This window comes from Trachypithecus francoisi, unplaced genomic scaffold (genome assembly GCF_009764315.1).
Source record: "Trachypithecus francoisi isolate TF-2019V2 unplaced genomic scaffold, Tfra_2.0 Contig01579, whole genome shotgun sequence".
Taxonomy (NCBI): Eukaryota; Metazoa; Chordata; class Mammalia; order Primates; family Cercopithecidae; genus Trachypithecus; species Trachypithecus francoisi.
This window is the reverse complement of record NW_022681442.1, coordinates 20,666,543-20,680,991: the sequence shown is the minus strand read 5'-3', so window position 1 is coordinate 20,680,991 and position 14,449 is coordinate 20,666,543. Positions and strand designations below refer to the sequence as shown.

Below are 14,449 nucleotides of genomic sequence, written 5' to 3'. Positions count from 1 at the left end.
TGGGGGGGACAGGAAGTGATGGATTAGTCCTGGTTCATCCTAATCCTGAGGATGTGACCCTTTGGGACCCAGCTTACTGTAGGTAAAGGTCTCCTGTAAGAGTCTACATCAGATGTCCTCTGGGCCCTGACATCTGTCATCCTTACCCCTTTGATGTCTGCAAGGCAAAGCAGCTTTGGCACTCGAATCATCCTCGAGTCTCTTTAGGGTCAAGCTTTCTCCCTAAATCAGCCTGGTAGGGATGTGGCATCATTCAGCTCTTCAGTGTTTTTATGGTGACTTACTCAGAGTTGTTTTTAGCTGAAGGCTCATTCAATAATTCAATCACCTAACCTTCCCTCGTAGGAAATAGCTATTACATTTCTATTGTGTGTAATTATGCAATTGTGTTTAATATCTGTGTTGTGTGTCTTTAGGAAACTTAGAAATTTACGGTGCAGAAAAAATCAAGGGAATGTAGGGCCACAAGTTTGTATTTGCTTTAAGATATTAGTAGCCACATGGGAGATTGACCTGGTGTCGACGTCTTGGGGGAAAAAGGTGAGAGACTTTTACTGGTTGTACATTAACCCTGGGGAATGGAAAAACCCATCTTGTTGGATGCCAACTAATGTGTCCTCAGGGGGTAACTTTTAATTCGTTGGCCAATAAGTTTCATCCTTGCCTTAAAAAAATGGCCACCAAGGGAAAACTACTCTTAGCTGGCTTCCCAATCACCTCTGCCTGGTCCTGAGCTGCTCTGGAGTGGCCACCATCCAGCCTCTTCAAGTTAGGGTGGCTGGCTTTGATTCAGGCTGTGGAGATGGCATTAGTCAGCAGCCTCTTCTCCCATGCGTGCCCTGATCTTTTTTTTTTTTTTTTTTTTTTTTTGAGACGGAGTCTCGCTCTGTCGCCCGGGCTGGAGTGCAGTGGCCGGATCTCAGCTCACTGCAAGCTCCGCCTCCCAGGTTCACGCCATTCTCCTGCCTCAGCCTCCCGAGTAGCTGGGACTACAGGCGCCCGCCACCTCGCCCGGCTCGTTTTTTGTATTTTTTTTAGTAGAGACGGGGTTTCACCGTGTTAGCCAGGATGGTCTTGATCTCCTGACCTCGTGATCCGCCCGTCTCGGCCTCCCAAAGTGCTGGGATTACAGGCTTGAGCCACCGCGCCCGGCCGCGTGCCCTGATCTTTAATGCTCCAACGTGTGTCTGTGACAATGACCGCGGATTCCTGATTGTGGCCACGGCTCAGGATACTTCAGTGGATAAATTTGGGCCAGGTTTGTGAGTCCAGTCCTTGGGCTCCCCTCAACATCACGCTTTAGCCAGTTGGTGTTGGATCATGATTTTAAAACTTTAAACCTTGAGTCTTAAGAATGAATTCTTGACTGTTCAGTCCTTATATCCCAGATTTGGATGGAAACCTCTGATGTTATAACCAACATGAGGAAAAGCCTGTAAATCATTTACAGATTCAGAAAACACGTAATGGGCTTCTCCTCTGTGAAAAGCACCATGCTGGGTATTGTGGAGTCCTTGCCCTCAGAACTTCTAGTCTTTTCCTATGCGGAGAACACAAGTGTGCCCACCTAAGAGAGAAGCTGAGATTTAGAGGAGCCACTGAGGATGGCTGTGAGAGTGATCTGGCTAGGATGTTTGTCATCCCATTGCTCATGAGGTTTGATGTGGCTGATCCGCCTAGCTGGCATCTCTTCCCTCCTCATACCTCAATGCACATTCTTCCCACATCTGGGCTCATGGCACTGAATGTGACCTTTCTGTCCAGAGGAGTTCTATCATTTGGTCAAGGCAGGGAGGCGATTGTGCTTCTCTGTTTAAGACTCAGCAAAAGACAAAATGTAGGAAGCCTGAAGGTGGGAGCTAATCTTTCTGGCTGTCACTAGGTCTTGTACAACCGTATGGTTGTCATGATGTATGTATCAGAGTAGACCCCATTTCCTGGAAATCATTTCAGAATGGATACTGGAATTTGAATTAATAAAACTTAGATGGACCCAAACTTGATATCTCCTTGCCAATTATCTCAAAATTCAGTGTTCTGCAGTGTTCCTACACAAGTGAGGTTGGTGCATTTATTAATTAATGTCACTAAGAGATCAGTTAACACCTCAGCAAACAATTGCCATGTGCTCTTTCAGAGGAAAACAACTTACAATCAGATTTGTTTCCTCAGCGAGAATTAGAGGGTATACTGCCAGAGTTTCTCCAAGATGCCCCCTCTTTTCCTTGGCAAGCTATTGGACTGTTAGCTTCCAGTCCCCCAGCTTCCTTGACTATGAAGATTCCTTCCTAGTTTGGTTCAGAGCACAGATTCCACCTGCTTTTATTTTGCTTTCTAATTGCTTATTATTCTACCAAGCACACACTCTTTTTCTTTGCTCTACTCCTCTATGTTGCTGAATATTTTGATCCTAAACAAAGGTTACTTTTGTACTCAGCTTGTTATGAGAGATTTCCCAGTAATATGTGACATGTGATATGTTTTCCAACTTTTATATCTTTATACTCCCCGGGTGTTTGGCCATGGGGATCATGTTTTGCTGAGTGTAATATCCTTGCCATTCAAATTTTAATTGAAGTAAATAGTAAAGCAAAGTTGGAGTAGAGTGGGTCTTTCTCCTTCTCCTTTCCCAGTGGAAGCATCCAAAAGTACTCACAGAATATGCAAAGTATTAAGATACTAACTTCTTAAACTTAGGATACATTCCATCCTATTACTTGTTTCTGTATGTGCATGTGGACTAAAAGTGATACCATGTTGAAGACTGTCTAATGCTATATTAGAGAATATTTTGCTCTTTTGCAAAAGTAGAAAATGAAGACAGTGCAAAGTGCTACACACAGCACTGGGCATTGACTGTTGGGAGGTAAAAGGCAACTGGTGTTCTTAGAGGAGAATTGGACAAAGTTGGACTTTGGCTACTCTGCTACTGCGTCAGCCCTCTCTCAGCACTCAGCCTCCCAGATGCTCCTCATGGGACCCATGCTTAGACATTATGTTGGCCCATGGGAAGATTAGCTGCAGCTCTTTTGGGTGGCTTGTGTCCTCTAACCCCAGAGTCATAGAATAGACCCTACTGTGTGTTGTTTATTCATGATATTGAGCTCTGCTTGTGGCAGGTGCTGTCATAGGCATAGGACATACAGCAATAGAAAAGACAACAAGATTGTCTTTGTTTTTTTGTTTGTTTGTTTGTTTGTTTTGTTTTTGAGACAAGGATCACCTCTTGCCCAGACTAGAGTGCAGTGGTGTGATCTCGGCTCACTGCAATCTCTGGCCTCCAGGCTTAAGCAATCCTCCTGTCTCAGCCTCCCAAGTAGCTGGGACTACAGGTGTGCATCACCACACCTGGCTAATTTTTGTATTTTTTGTAGAGACGGGTTTTACCATGTTGCCCAGGCTGGTCTCAAACTCCTGGCTTAAGCAATCCACCTGCCTCAGCCTCCCAAAGTGTTGGGATTACATGCATGAGCCACTGTGCCTGCCCTAAGATCCCTGTCCTTGTGGAGCTTATATTCCAGGGAAGGGACAAGCAACAAAGCACAAGATAAGGTAATTTTATAGTGGTAAAGGTAGGATAAGGGAGGAGGACAGAGAGTAAACCATATGTCCTGCTTTAGAGGAATCCACATGCACATACAAAATCCAGTAATAGGATGGGAGGTATCCTAAGTTGAAGGCATCACATATGGTTCACTCTCTGTGAGGTGGCCTCTTTGAGAAGATGACAGTAGCACTGGGACCTGAGGTTGAGACTCAGTCACATGAAAACATAAAGCGATGCTGCCCAGGAGAACCCTCCACCTGCCACCGATGACAGGTACTGTGCTGTCCAGCATGGTAACCACTGGTCACCTGTGGCTGTTGAGCCCTTGAAATATGGCTAATGCACTGAGGAGCTGTGTTTGAAATGAAATATTAATAATTGAAATTTAAATAACGAAATGTGGTAAATAACTATCCTATTGGACCGTGTCGATGAGGGGAAGGACGTTTCAGGTAGGGAGGGCAACTTGTGCGAAGGTCCTGAGGATATGTCACCCTGCGGATCCAACCTGAGATCTCTGCCTGGAAGCTCTGGTCAGTTTTTAAAGAGCAAATCTGGAAAATGGAATGATGCTTCCTGCTTCTGTTTTATGGGCCTCTGGAGAACCTACAAAGGAATAACAGTTAACCAGACAGGAGTTAAAATCCCTGCTCAACAAAGAACCTATTTCCTTTCCTAGGAAGGACTCATTCCCACGTTGGCTGACTCACAACCCTTGACTGGTTTCCTCTGCTAATGGCTGTGGCCGGCCTTTGTCTGTGCAGGATGTAGCCTTTTCGTCACTGAACTTGTTCGTTCTGGGAACGAATCCTGCCTTTGTTCTGGACTTGCATCTTCTGGTAACAAGAGGCTGGAACCCCTACCATGGCTCCTTCAAGGGGTCGCTTTGTGTTCCGCATGCAGTCCTCCATTCATCCTAGGGGGCTGAGACCTCATCTTTTCTGACATAGCTTTTCTATTTTCCTCCATCGCAATGATAGAGTAGTCAGCCCTGGTTTTAAAGAGAAATTGGTGTTTAGAGAGGATTTCACCTTGAATTGCCACTTTATGTTGAAAGGATTAAGAAAGAAAAGGAAAGAAGAAATAAGAGAAAAAGAAAGGCCCCAGGAATGTTTCCAGTGGTTTTCTCACATGCCACGCATGCATTGGGATCTCTCAGGCCACGGAAGCCTCTCTACCTCCTGGGCAAGAATTGGGCTATTCGAAGCAGCCGCTGGTTAATCCCAGCAGGGGCAGAGGGAGGGGCAATGGCAGGGACCAGCTCTGTCCATCCAGCATGGGTGGAGATTCGGCTCCAGCAAGATTCCCAGGCGAAAATAGAGATGAGGTAGCCAATGCTGGCTCAGTGTGCTGAGGATTAGAGGAAGCTCTGCTGCAGAGTCTGTAATCCTGGACTAGCCTGGATTTGTCATTGGTTTAATGATGAATCTACTCCTCTCTTTGTACTTACATAGCCCAAGAATAAACAGTGACCTAGTCCCACCCTGAAAGGTATATGAAACCAAGCGAAGAGGATCCAAATATTAAATTGGAGGCCACAGAGCCAAGCCCACCTCCATGGGTTGACCAGTTACTCTGCCTTCATCCTTTGGTCTTACCTGACTGTCTGCAATTAGCTCAGTGGTGGTGGGGGGCACAGGGGAAGGCTGTGAGCTTCAAGCCATGGCATGTACCAAGAAGCTGTCTCGATGATGATGACCTTGATCCCTCTGATGGAGAAGTTTGAGATCATAAAATGAGTACCTGTGATGCCTCAACAATGTGCTGGCATGTTCCGTCTCCTTTTGCAAAGAACCTTCCCAGAACATAAGTGTGAAAACCCACCTGAATTGGGTGCTTTGGCTTCACGTGTAAACGTGGCAATGCTTCACGAAGATCCCTCCCATGCACATGTGCCTTGCCCTTACTTTTAGCCTGTGGTTCTCCAGGAGAGAAATCCCTTCTTGGGAAAGGGGCTGTGTTAGACACCTTCATCTGAGGGGTTCATTGGAAGACTCTATAAGCTATATGGGTCAATATTAGCCCAGCTGAATTCCTTCGTCTTTTTTTTTTGTGACAGGATCTCACTCTGTTGCCTAGGCTGGAGTGCAGTGGTGTGATCTCGGCTCACTGCAACCTCTGCCTCCTGGGTTCAAGCAATTCTCCTGCCTCAGCCTCTCAGGTAACTGGGATTACAGACACTAGCCACCATGCACGGCTAATTTTCGTGTTTTTAGTAGAGACAGGGTTTCAACATGTTGGTCAGACTGGTCTCGAACTCCTCACCTTGTGATCTGCCTGCCTTGGCCTCCCAAAGTGCTGCAATTACAGGTGTGAGCCACTGAGCCTGGCCAGGAATTCCTTTGTCTTATAAAAATTATATTTAATTTTTAAAATAGGTACGTTTATTAAAGAAAAATTAGTTGGCTGGGCGCGGTGGCTCATGCTTGTAATCCCAGCACTTTGGGAGGCTGAGGCGGGCAGATCACGAGGTCAGGAGTTTGAGACCAGCCTGAACAACATGGTGAAAACTCATCTCTACTAAAAATACAAAAAAAAAAATTAGCTGGGCGTGGTGGTGGGCGCCTGTAACCCCAGCTACTCAGGAGGCTGAGCCAGGAGAATCGCTTGAACCCAGAAAGGTGGAGGTTGTAGTGAGCCAGGATGATGCCACTGCACTCCAGCCTGGGCAACAAGAGTAAGACTCCATCTCAAAAAAAAAAAAAAGAAAGAAAAGAGAAATTAGCCTACAGCCATACTACCTTGAACATATCTGATCTCAGAAGCAAAGCAGGGTCAGGTCTGGTTAGTACTTGCATGGGAGAAAATTTAGAAAACTTACAAGAAGAAAGAGGAGAAAAAAATTACCTGTGATTCTACCATCTAAACACAGCAACTCCTGTTAACAGTTTGGTATGTTCTCCAATAGGATTTCTTTCCTTCCAAAGGGTTATTTTGCCTTTTACATGGCTGTAACTGTAATATATATACAATTTTGTGCACTGGTTTTAGATTTAACATTAAATAGTAAGTGAAAAGTAAATATCACTTGTTAATGGCAGCATAGTATGTCCTTAAGTTCCGTGTACTTGACACTTGGGCAACTTGAACCACAAGGACTCAGTAACGGCTGAACGTCACACAGTGAGTGGGTGATGCAACCAGCCGTAGCCACCCCACCTCCCAGGTGGACTCTCATTATATTCACTGGATCTCAGTCTTTCCCTACCTTTGTCCCCACACGCGGGGTGTATACCACTGCCAGTTGCCTCCTTACATTATTGTGTTTTAACACCCTCGTCTACTTCCAGTGAGGACCACTATACCACCCGCTACAGGACACGTCCCCGGTGTGGAGGCCAGATTATCCCTGTCTATCCTGGTACCGGAAGAGACCCGTAGTATCATAATATATAACAATATTCATGGGGGCCAGGTGTGCCATGTGCTTCTCCCAACCCAACTTCCACCTCTTGCCTTAATACTAGTTTTGAAGTAAAAGAAAGGACTAACTGACCTGGCACACTGGCTCATGCCTGTAAAATCCCAACACTTTGGGAGGTCGAGGCAGGCAGATCACATGAGGTCAGGAGTTCGAGACCAGACTGACTGACCCACATGGCGAAACCCCGTCTCTACTAAAAATACACCTTGCATATTGGGAAGTGCATTAGTGGAAATACAAAGTCTTTGGAATCCAACAAACATTGTTTCAAATGACCACATTCTAGGCTTTGACACTTTAGGTGAGGTACTCAGTCATTTGGAGCTTCAATGTTCTCATCTGTGAAATGGGGACAGTGATCTTAATTTGTTTTAAGACTTGTGAAGATCAAGAGAATGTGTGAAGCAGGTAGCATAATGCCTTGTGCACCCAGACTTACTACCTACCGCATGTTCACCCCTCTTTCCTTGCCTGGCACAGTGCTGGTATACAGTAGGTACTCAATACATCCTAAGACATTGAACTGAATTTTCATTTGGGATGTTTAGCTTGTGCCTCTTCATTTCCAGATTGGAACTGGAGTTGTGTCCTGGTCTCTGGATAAGAGCTAGGACCATACAATTAGAAGGGCTTATTCTAAGTATCGACATTTATTCTCCGGGGAGTTGCATTCCAGGCCATGTATGAGGGTTCCTTTTATTTTAATAACTAAGCTCACATTCAGTGTGTCATGTTATGGAGCTCGCAATAGCAGATACACAGCTCTGGCTGCACCACATGACACATGGCTTCTACCATAATCCTGAAGGTAGGTGTGCTCCTCATCCTTCTTTCCTGTGGCTGGCTGTGGGTGGCAGGTTTCAGACATTTGTTTTTAACCACTGCACATCACTGCTTCTCCCTCAACATCAGACAGGAGCAGAGCCTTCTATGTGGATTTGGAAAGATGTGTGTGGTGGGGCACTTTTCAGTAAACTCTTAGTCTAAGAAAGTTCTGGGCATAATGAAAGCAGACAGAGAGAGGAAGGGCCAAACCTGCTCACTGGAGTAGAGCCTTGCAGCTTGGGGAAACCTAGTAGACCATGGGAAGCACTCAAGGCCAGAAGAGAAAGGCAGCCGCGGCCAGGCTGGCTGGTTCCCTCAGGTCAGGAGCTGGGACTGGCGCTTTTAGGTGTCTGTGACTGAGTCAGCAGCTGAAGCCAACGGAACCTGAGGCAGTCTGTGGGCTGTGACTAAATTAGGAAGAAAAAGCCCTTGGGCTCTCCTGGGAGCTCACTGGGGCAGGTGGGCCATGGAAGGGCCTCTGGAGGGCAGCTAGAAACAGACTGGTCAAACTGACTTTCGCTTTGATTTTTCGGTGTAACTGTAGAAATGTCACACACTGGGTCTGAGTTCAGTCCCAGCAGGAGGAAAGCCCCCCGACGCCAGGGTACCCCAAGCCCCATCTCCTCCAAGGGGCTAAGTAAAATGGGAGAATCTGGTAAGCTTCAATCACTACGTCATTTATAAGCTCACTGGGGAGTTGTGACCTTTTAAAAGGAATATACCCTATTGACTGTTTTGGGTAGGAGATTATAGTGGACACCAGACATGGCAGGTGGACATCAGCCTGTCACAGACAGGACAAATTGGAGTGATGGTTGCTTTGCATCCATCATTCTAAAATCTGTGACAACAGATTTTGATTTTAGAAAATCACAAGAAAGTTCAGTTTGGTTTGAGTGTTTAAGGATTGCAGTGTGAGATTTGGAAGGAGGAAAGTAAAAAAATAAGTTGGCAGAAGAATGGTGGCTCCTAGGAAGAAAAGTTACATTTCTAAGCAATCAAACTCTGAATGAGGCCAGCTAGGGCCTTTAGCCACTTCCTCACAGAGAGGGGCTTCTTGGTTTTTTTTTGTTGTTGTTGTTGTTGTTTTGGGTATTATACTTTCTGCAAGACGGGTTGAAGGCATTAGCCTGAAAGCACAGTTTCTCAACTGCAACACTATTGATACCTTGGGCCAAAGAATTATCTTTTGTGGTGGTTGTCTTGAGCATTGTAGGATTTTGGCAGCATCCCTGGTCTCTGCCCAGTAGATACCAGTTGCATCCCATCACCCCCTTCAGTTCTGACAACAACCTGTTTCCAGCATTAACCTGGGGGCCAAAATCGTCCCCAGCCACTGCTTAGAGCAAAGGAGAACTCACCTTTCCTACTGAAAGGAATTGCAGTTACCACTGGGTAGGTGAGATGATGGGTCGTCTCCGTTCATCTCCTGTTCCACAAAAATAAAGAAGGGCAAGTGTTTCTGGAGCTTTGCTGGTTGGGTGTCAGTTCGCTGGGGTTGTCTGATGTAGCTGTATTGCTAAGGATGTTTAGGGTATCTTCAGGACCAAATTTTCACCTGTGAAAACTCAGAGTAAAAAGCAAGCAAACAAACAAGCAGACCACCACCCACAGCAGCAACAACAAAAAACAGGGAAGTAAACCAGGTGAGACGCTGGAATTTTATTAAAAATGGTCAGCGCGATCAGCCCTAGATCTCTCCTTCAGAAGTGCTCTCAGGAGGCCTGTCTGCATAGAGCTGGCTTGGGTGTTGATACGTGAAGAGGCTGAGAACATGTGGCATAAACATCGACTGATATTGTTTGCCATTTACACTCAGCATGTGTAATGCAGCAGGAATGGCTCCCAGTGGCATGTGACTGCCCTTCCAGGCGGGTATGCCGTGCTCAGGCACTGCTCTTTCTCTTTCGCTCCCTCCCTCCCTTGCTTGCATACCCCCTCTGCTGCCCCTTTCCAGACTCGGGAGAGTTTGAGTGAAGGCTTGTCATGATTGGCATGCAGAAAGCTGGTAGAATGTCATTGGAATTTTCTAGGGAAGCACATGCGCGACACCCAAAATGACTCCCGGCTTCGGTGGCCACAGGTCAGCGCGTCGTGCCAGGCACCCTGGTCTGTTTCAGAAAGGTAAGGTTGCATGACGTCATCCTACCTTTCCCCAGCACAAGGGAGAAATCAAGGTTTATTTGTTTCTTTTTTAATTCTCCAGTTCAGGCAGCACCTCTGAACATATTCTCGGCGCTGAGCGTTTGTGCATGAGTGTGCGATTTGTCTGTGTCCCCACCCCCTCCGTTTAAAAAAAAAAAATTAACAAATGATTCACAACGGCGGTTTAACATGTGACCTAATACAGCTCCTCATGACCCCAGTGAAATCAGCGATCCTAATGTCAGGAAGTGTCGATGCTCTTTTTACGCTGGTTACTAAACTCTTCTATAAAGAAAAGTCGCGAGGCTACTGGAAAACAGATTGCGTTATCACCAGATCTGGGAGAATGGAAGGGGATGCATTCAGAATCCCAAAACTTTATAAATGATGGACATCTCTTAAGGGTGAGGTGTTTTGTGTTAATTGCTGGAATTTGGCAGTGATGGAAAATGAACTTAAAGATGTTTGAAACATCTCATGTCTGCTGAGTGTTGACTCATTCTGAACCAGGAGGGGAATGCCGTGTTAAAATTCATGAGCAGGTGATATTTCGCCAAGAAACAAGGCTTGAGAATGGCTTCTGAGCACCCCTGAAGTAGCTGGAATATGAATTTCAGCACCTCTTAGGGATCTTTAAGTAAAGTTAAGTGTTTAAACAAAACTATTTTCATTGTCGCCAAGCAAGCAAGCAAGCCTATAAACTTCTGTCGTGCGGTTCAGGGCACAAATTTGGACATGGACATGATGGTCTGTTAGCAGACTCAAGCACAACCGAACATGACTCACCTCATTTCTCTATCTGATGCAATTACAAGTAGCTTCAACACACGTGGTAGAGGAATACTAGTTTTCTGCTTGCAAGTGTGTAAAAGCAAATCCACACTCATAAAACAGCACGGACGGGGTATCTTATATCATGGAGTTTTTTTTTAACCTTAAAAATATCTTTTATGTAGCTTTGCCATTGGTGCCATTGGTTTCTGCCTTATATGCATTGGAATCTTTTCTTTCTTGCAATTCTGAGATGTGAGAAAACTGAAGGGGAGAGGGTTAATATGTTCACACACTTGCCCCTCCCCCACATGCTTATGCTAACAGCTGCCATGTATGATTTTTGTGGAATTTGATATTTCGAATGAAATGACTTCCTTATTTTCCATAGTAATATAATAATCAATTTTACCATAGAGAACAGTGTACATGTCAAGCCTTGGCTGCTTCTAATTAGCAATGGATGGGGTAGCTGGGGAAAGCGCAGGAGAGCAGTTTCAAGTAAAAAAAAATCAGTCTTCAAGCTTTAACCATTCTTTCTGGCCTCAGCCAAGGCAGTTTTCAATCTGCTTGGATCTTAATTAACAGGTTTAGTTTGTGGTGTTCTAAGAAAATATCTAGAATGGCACGTGCAAATGTGATGAAGATGGGCCTGTGTATCTAACTGTTGTAGGGTTGTCTTTTATCTCTACTGTGCAGTAACTTTCTTATGGCCACAGCTTTGTAAGATAGAGGCAAAAGCCAAAAGTAAGGCACATATAATATTCTCTGCCTTGGGCAACATCTATGTTTTGTTGGCTGTAGTCAAGAAAGGTATGTGTCTTAAGGTACCAGAAACTTCCATCCATTTTGGGAGAGATATTTTTCTCAATAAATAGTTGTATGGCTTATTTACAAAGCCCCAATCTTAATGTTCTCATTTAATCTAAGGAATATAAAGGAATGAAACTGTGCACATTCCCAAAATACACACGGAAACATATACCATGTCCTTCACAAGGAAACAGAGTATTCTGGTAAGACCTACATTCCCACATGCTTAAGACAGTCATAATTTCAAGTCAGTTGAACGACTATTTGTTCAGTGCCTCTAATTTGCCCAGTGCTGAGTCACATAGGCACTTGGGTGTTTGAAAGATTCTAGGATGTGGATGATGTCCTCAAGGTGCTTATAATTTAGAAGGCAAAACTTCTCCCCTGGCAAACCTCATCTGGCTTTCTGCAGCAGAAACGTATGTGCTCTCTGGGGGAAATCTTGTTGCAAAAAATATTTATTGAATTGCATGAAAAGGTGCATCAATAGAGCTAAGAAATATTTTTAGCTCTATTGTGTTTGACTCTTTGTGGACTTGTGACCTTTTGTGGACTTGTAAAAATTTCAGTGTTTATTCTTCAGGGTCAGTTAAGACAAAAGGTCATGCTGTTTGGAGGGACAAAAAATGGCTTGTGGAACCCAAAGCAATAAAGAACAGATTGATTCCATTCTTTTATAGATTGGTAATTCTTAGACTTTGATGCACAATTTTTCTCCTGGGGAGCTATTAATATTACAAATTCCAATGCCTCGGTTGAGTCCATCTCTGGAGGTGGGACTCAAGCCCCAGTACTTTTTAAAACTTCCCAAGTAATTCCTAAATGCCACCAAGTTTGAGATCTAGTGATAGAGATGACTTTATCAACAACCTTTTTTTGGTTGTTTATTTGTTTTTTTTAGCCTAAGCCTTCTAGAGTGAGTTTTGGAATGGGCTTTTTATAATAATGGAGGTGGGTGTTGACTAAAGAGCTTTCAGCCTTCTGGAAGCTCACCCTCTGTTCTCTGCACTAGTGAACTCAGTGTGGATGGAGGTATGCTTTCTCCCTTTCCAACAAACCTGGTAATATGACGCCAAGTCAATCACTCAACCATCTACGTTACCTAAGGTTTCCTGAATCTTGAGTGTTTTTATTACAGGAGCCCAAATGTTCTGAAAATCTTGATTATGTCTCTTAAGGGAAGGTAGTTATACAATTAATTACATGTGCCTCTTGAAATTATTTTTACATTGTCTGAAACCCCCATGGAAAAGGAAGTCCATTCTTGGTGTACTTGCAGCTAGTAGAAGTAGCTCATTAAAATACAGGGGTTACTCAATTCCTGATAACTCACTATAGATTTTTTTTTTCAGACAGGGTCTTGCTCACTCACCCAGGCTGGAGTGCAGTGGTGCTATCCTAGCTCACTGTAACCTCAAAACCCAGGGCTCAAGTGATCCTCCCACCTGAACCTCCCAAGTAGCTGGGATTACAGTTGTGCACCACCATGCCTGGCCAATTTAAAGATTTTTTTTAGAGACAGGATCTCTCTATGTTGCCCAGGCTGGTCTCGAACTCCTGACCTCAAGTGATCCTTCTGCCGTGGCCTCCCAAAGTGCTAGGATTACAGGTGTGAGGCCACTGCCCCCAGCCACCTCACCATAGATTCTTAGAGTTGGAAAGTATTTTCAAAATATTCTAGTGCCGTGGTTCTCAAAGTGCAGCATCAGCCTCACCTGGACTTGTTAGAAATGTACATGTTCAAGCTCCACCCCCAGATCTTCTGAGTCAGACACAGAGATGAGGGTGTGGGTGGTGGTGAGGGGTGGGCCCAGCATCTGTGTTTTAGGAAGTTCTTCTCTCCGGGTGCCCACCAAAATTTGAATTACTGCTGTTATTTCATCTTGTCGGAAACTAAGATACTTCAGTCCTGGGATCTGTCTCTGCACTATGGCCAGATCATCCTAACTTTTCTATGTGTCATGAATAACTGCCTTAAGAAAACACCCACCATCCTAAAATCATAAGGTATAAAGAAACCTTAAATGTTGTCTCATCTGACTCTCCCATTTCACAGATGAGAAAACTAAGGTCAATAGGGTGACATGAAGTCAATAAGATGTAGAGTCACTGGTGACATTGCTTTTGGTCTACTTATAACCAAACACTCCTCCTCCCACACTGGCCTACATTGCCTCTCCAGTTTCATGTGGACTTCTAGTATTTGGCATAAATCACATCAGTTAAAATGTCTAGGTTAGTCGACAGGCAACTCTAGAAAAAGACCAACTATTTAAGAATTTTAATTCTTTAAAATTATTCCAAAATTCTTTAATTTCAAATTGGCTTGAATTTTATAACCATCTTTGTACATTTAATAGGAAAAAATCTCAGTGGTGTAAACTGCTGAAAAGAAAATTCACAGAACATGGGGGCCACTCCTGGAACGTAGGTTTCATCCCAGCATCATGTGGATTAGGCACTAACAGCGCCTCAGAGGCACACACTGAAATTACATTTTCTTCAGATTTAGTTAAAAGGAAAAATGTGACAAGAAGTCTGTTTGTTGAATACTTTAAAATTTTATACGTGATGTAGTTGGTGATATTTATGTAATTTTGTCAGTGTTCAAAGACTGAATCTAATCCACATTTTCTGCAGAGCTTCATCTTTCAAAACATTGCAGCAATACACGGGGAACATTTAGCCAAGAAAACGAACAGAGAATGCACAGCTATTATCTACATACACACATACATGGAGCAGGCGTGTCCATGGATAATTTTTTTTTGTTTTTTTGTGGGTTTTTTTGAGACGGAGTCTGGCTCTGTTGCCCAGGCTGGAGTGCAGTGGTGTGATCTCAGTGATTCTCCTGCCTCAGCCTCCCGAGTAGGTGGGACTACAGGTGTGCACCACTATGCCTGGCTAAGTTTTGTATTTTTTTT

General features: G+C 44.3%; 1 protein-coding gene across 2 annotated transcripts in view; it reads left to right on the top strand.

Annotated features, from left to right (window-relative positions):
• RBM20 (RNA binding motif protein 20) overlaps positions 1-14,449 on the top strand; it is a 194,527-nt gene that overhangs the window by 112,072 nt on the left and 68,006 nt on the right. Inside the window, exon 1 of one of the 2 annotated variants that reach the window (XM_033182990.1) lies at positions 9,650-9,920. The exons of the other annotated variant lie outside the window; for it this stretch is intronic. Within the exon in view, the coding sequence (XP_033038881.1) occupies positions 9,838-9,920 (83 nt within the window). The 5' untranslated portion in view covers positions 9,650-9,837. Of the gene's footprint in view, positions 1-9,649; positions 9,921-14,449 lie in introns of those variants that run through there. 2 annotated transcript variants of the gene reach the window in all.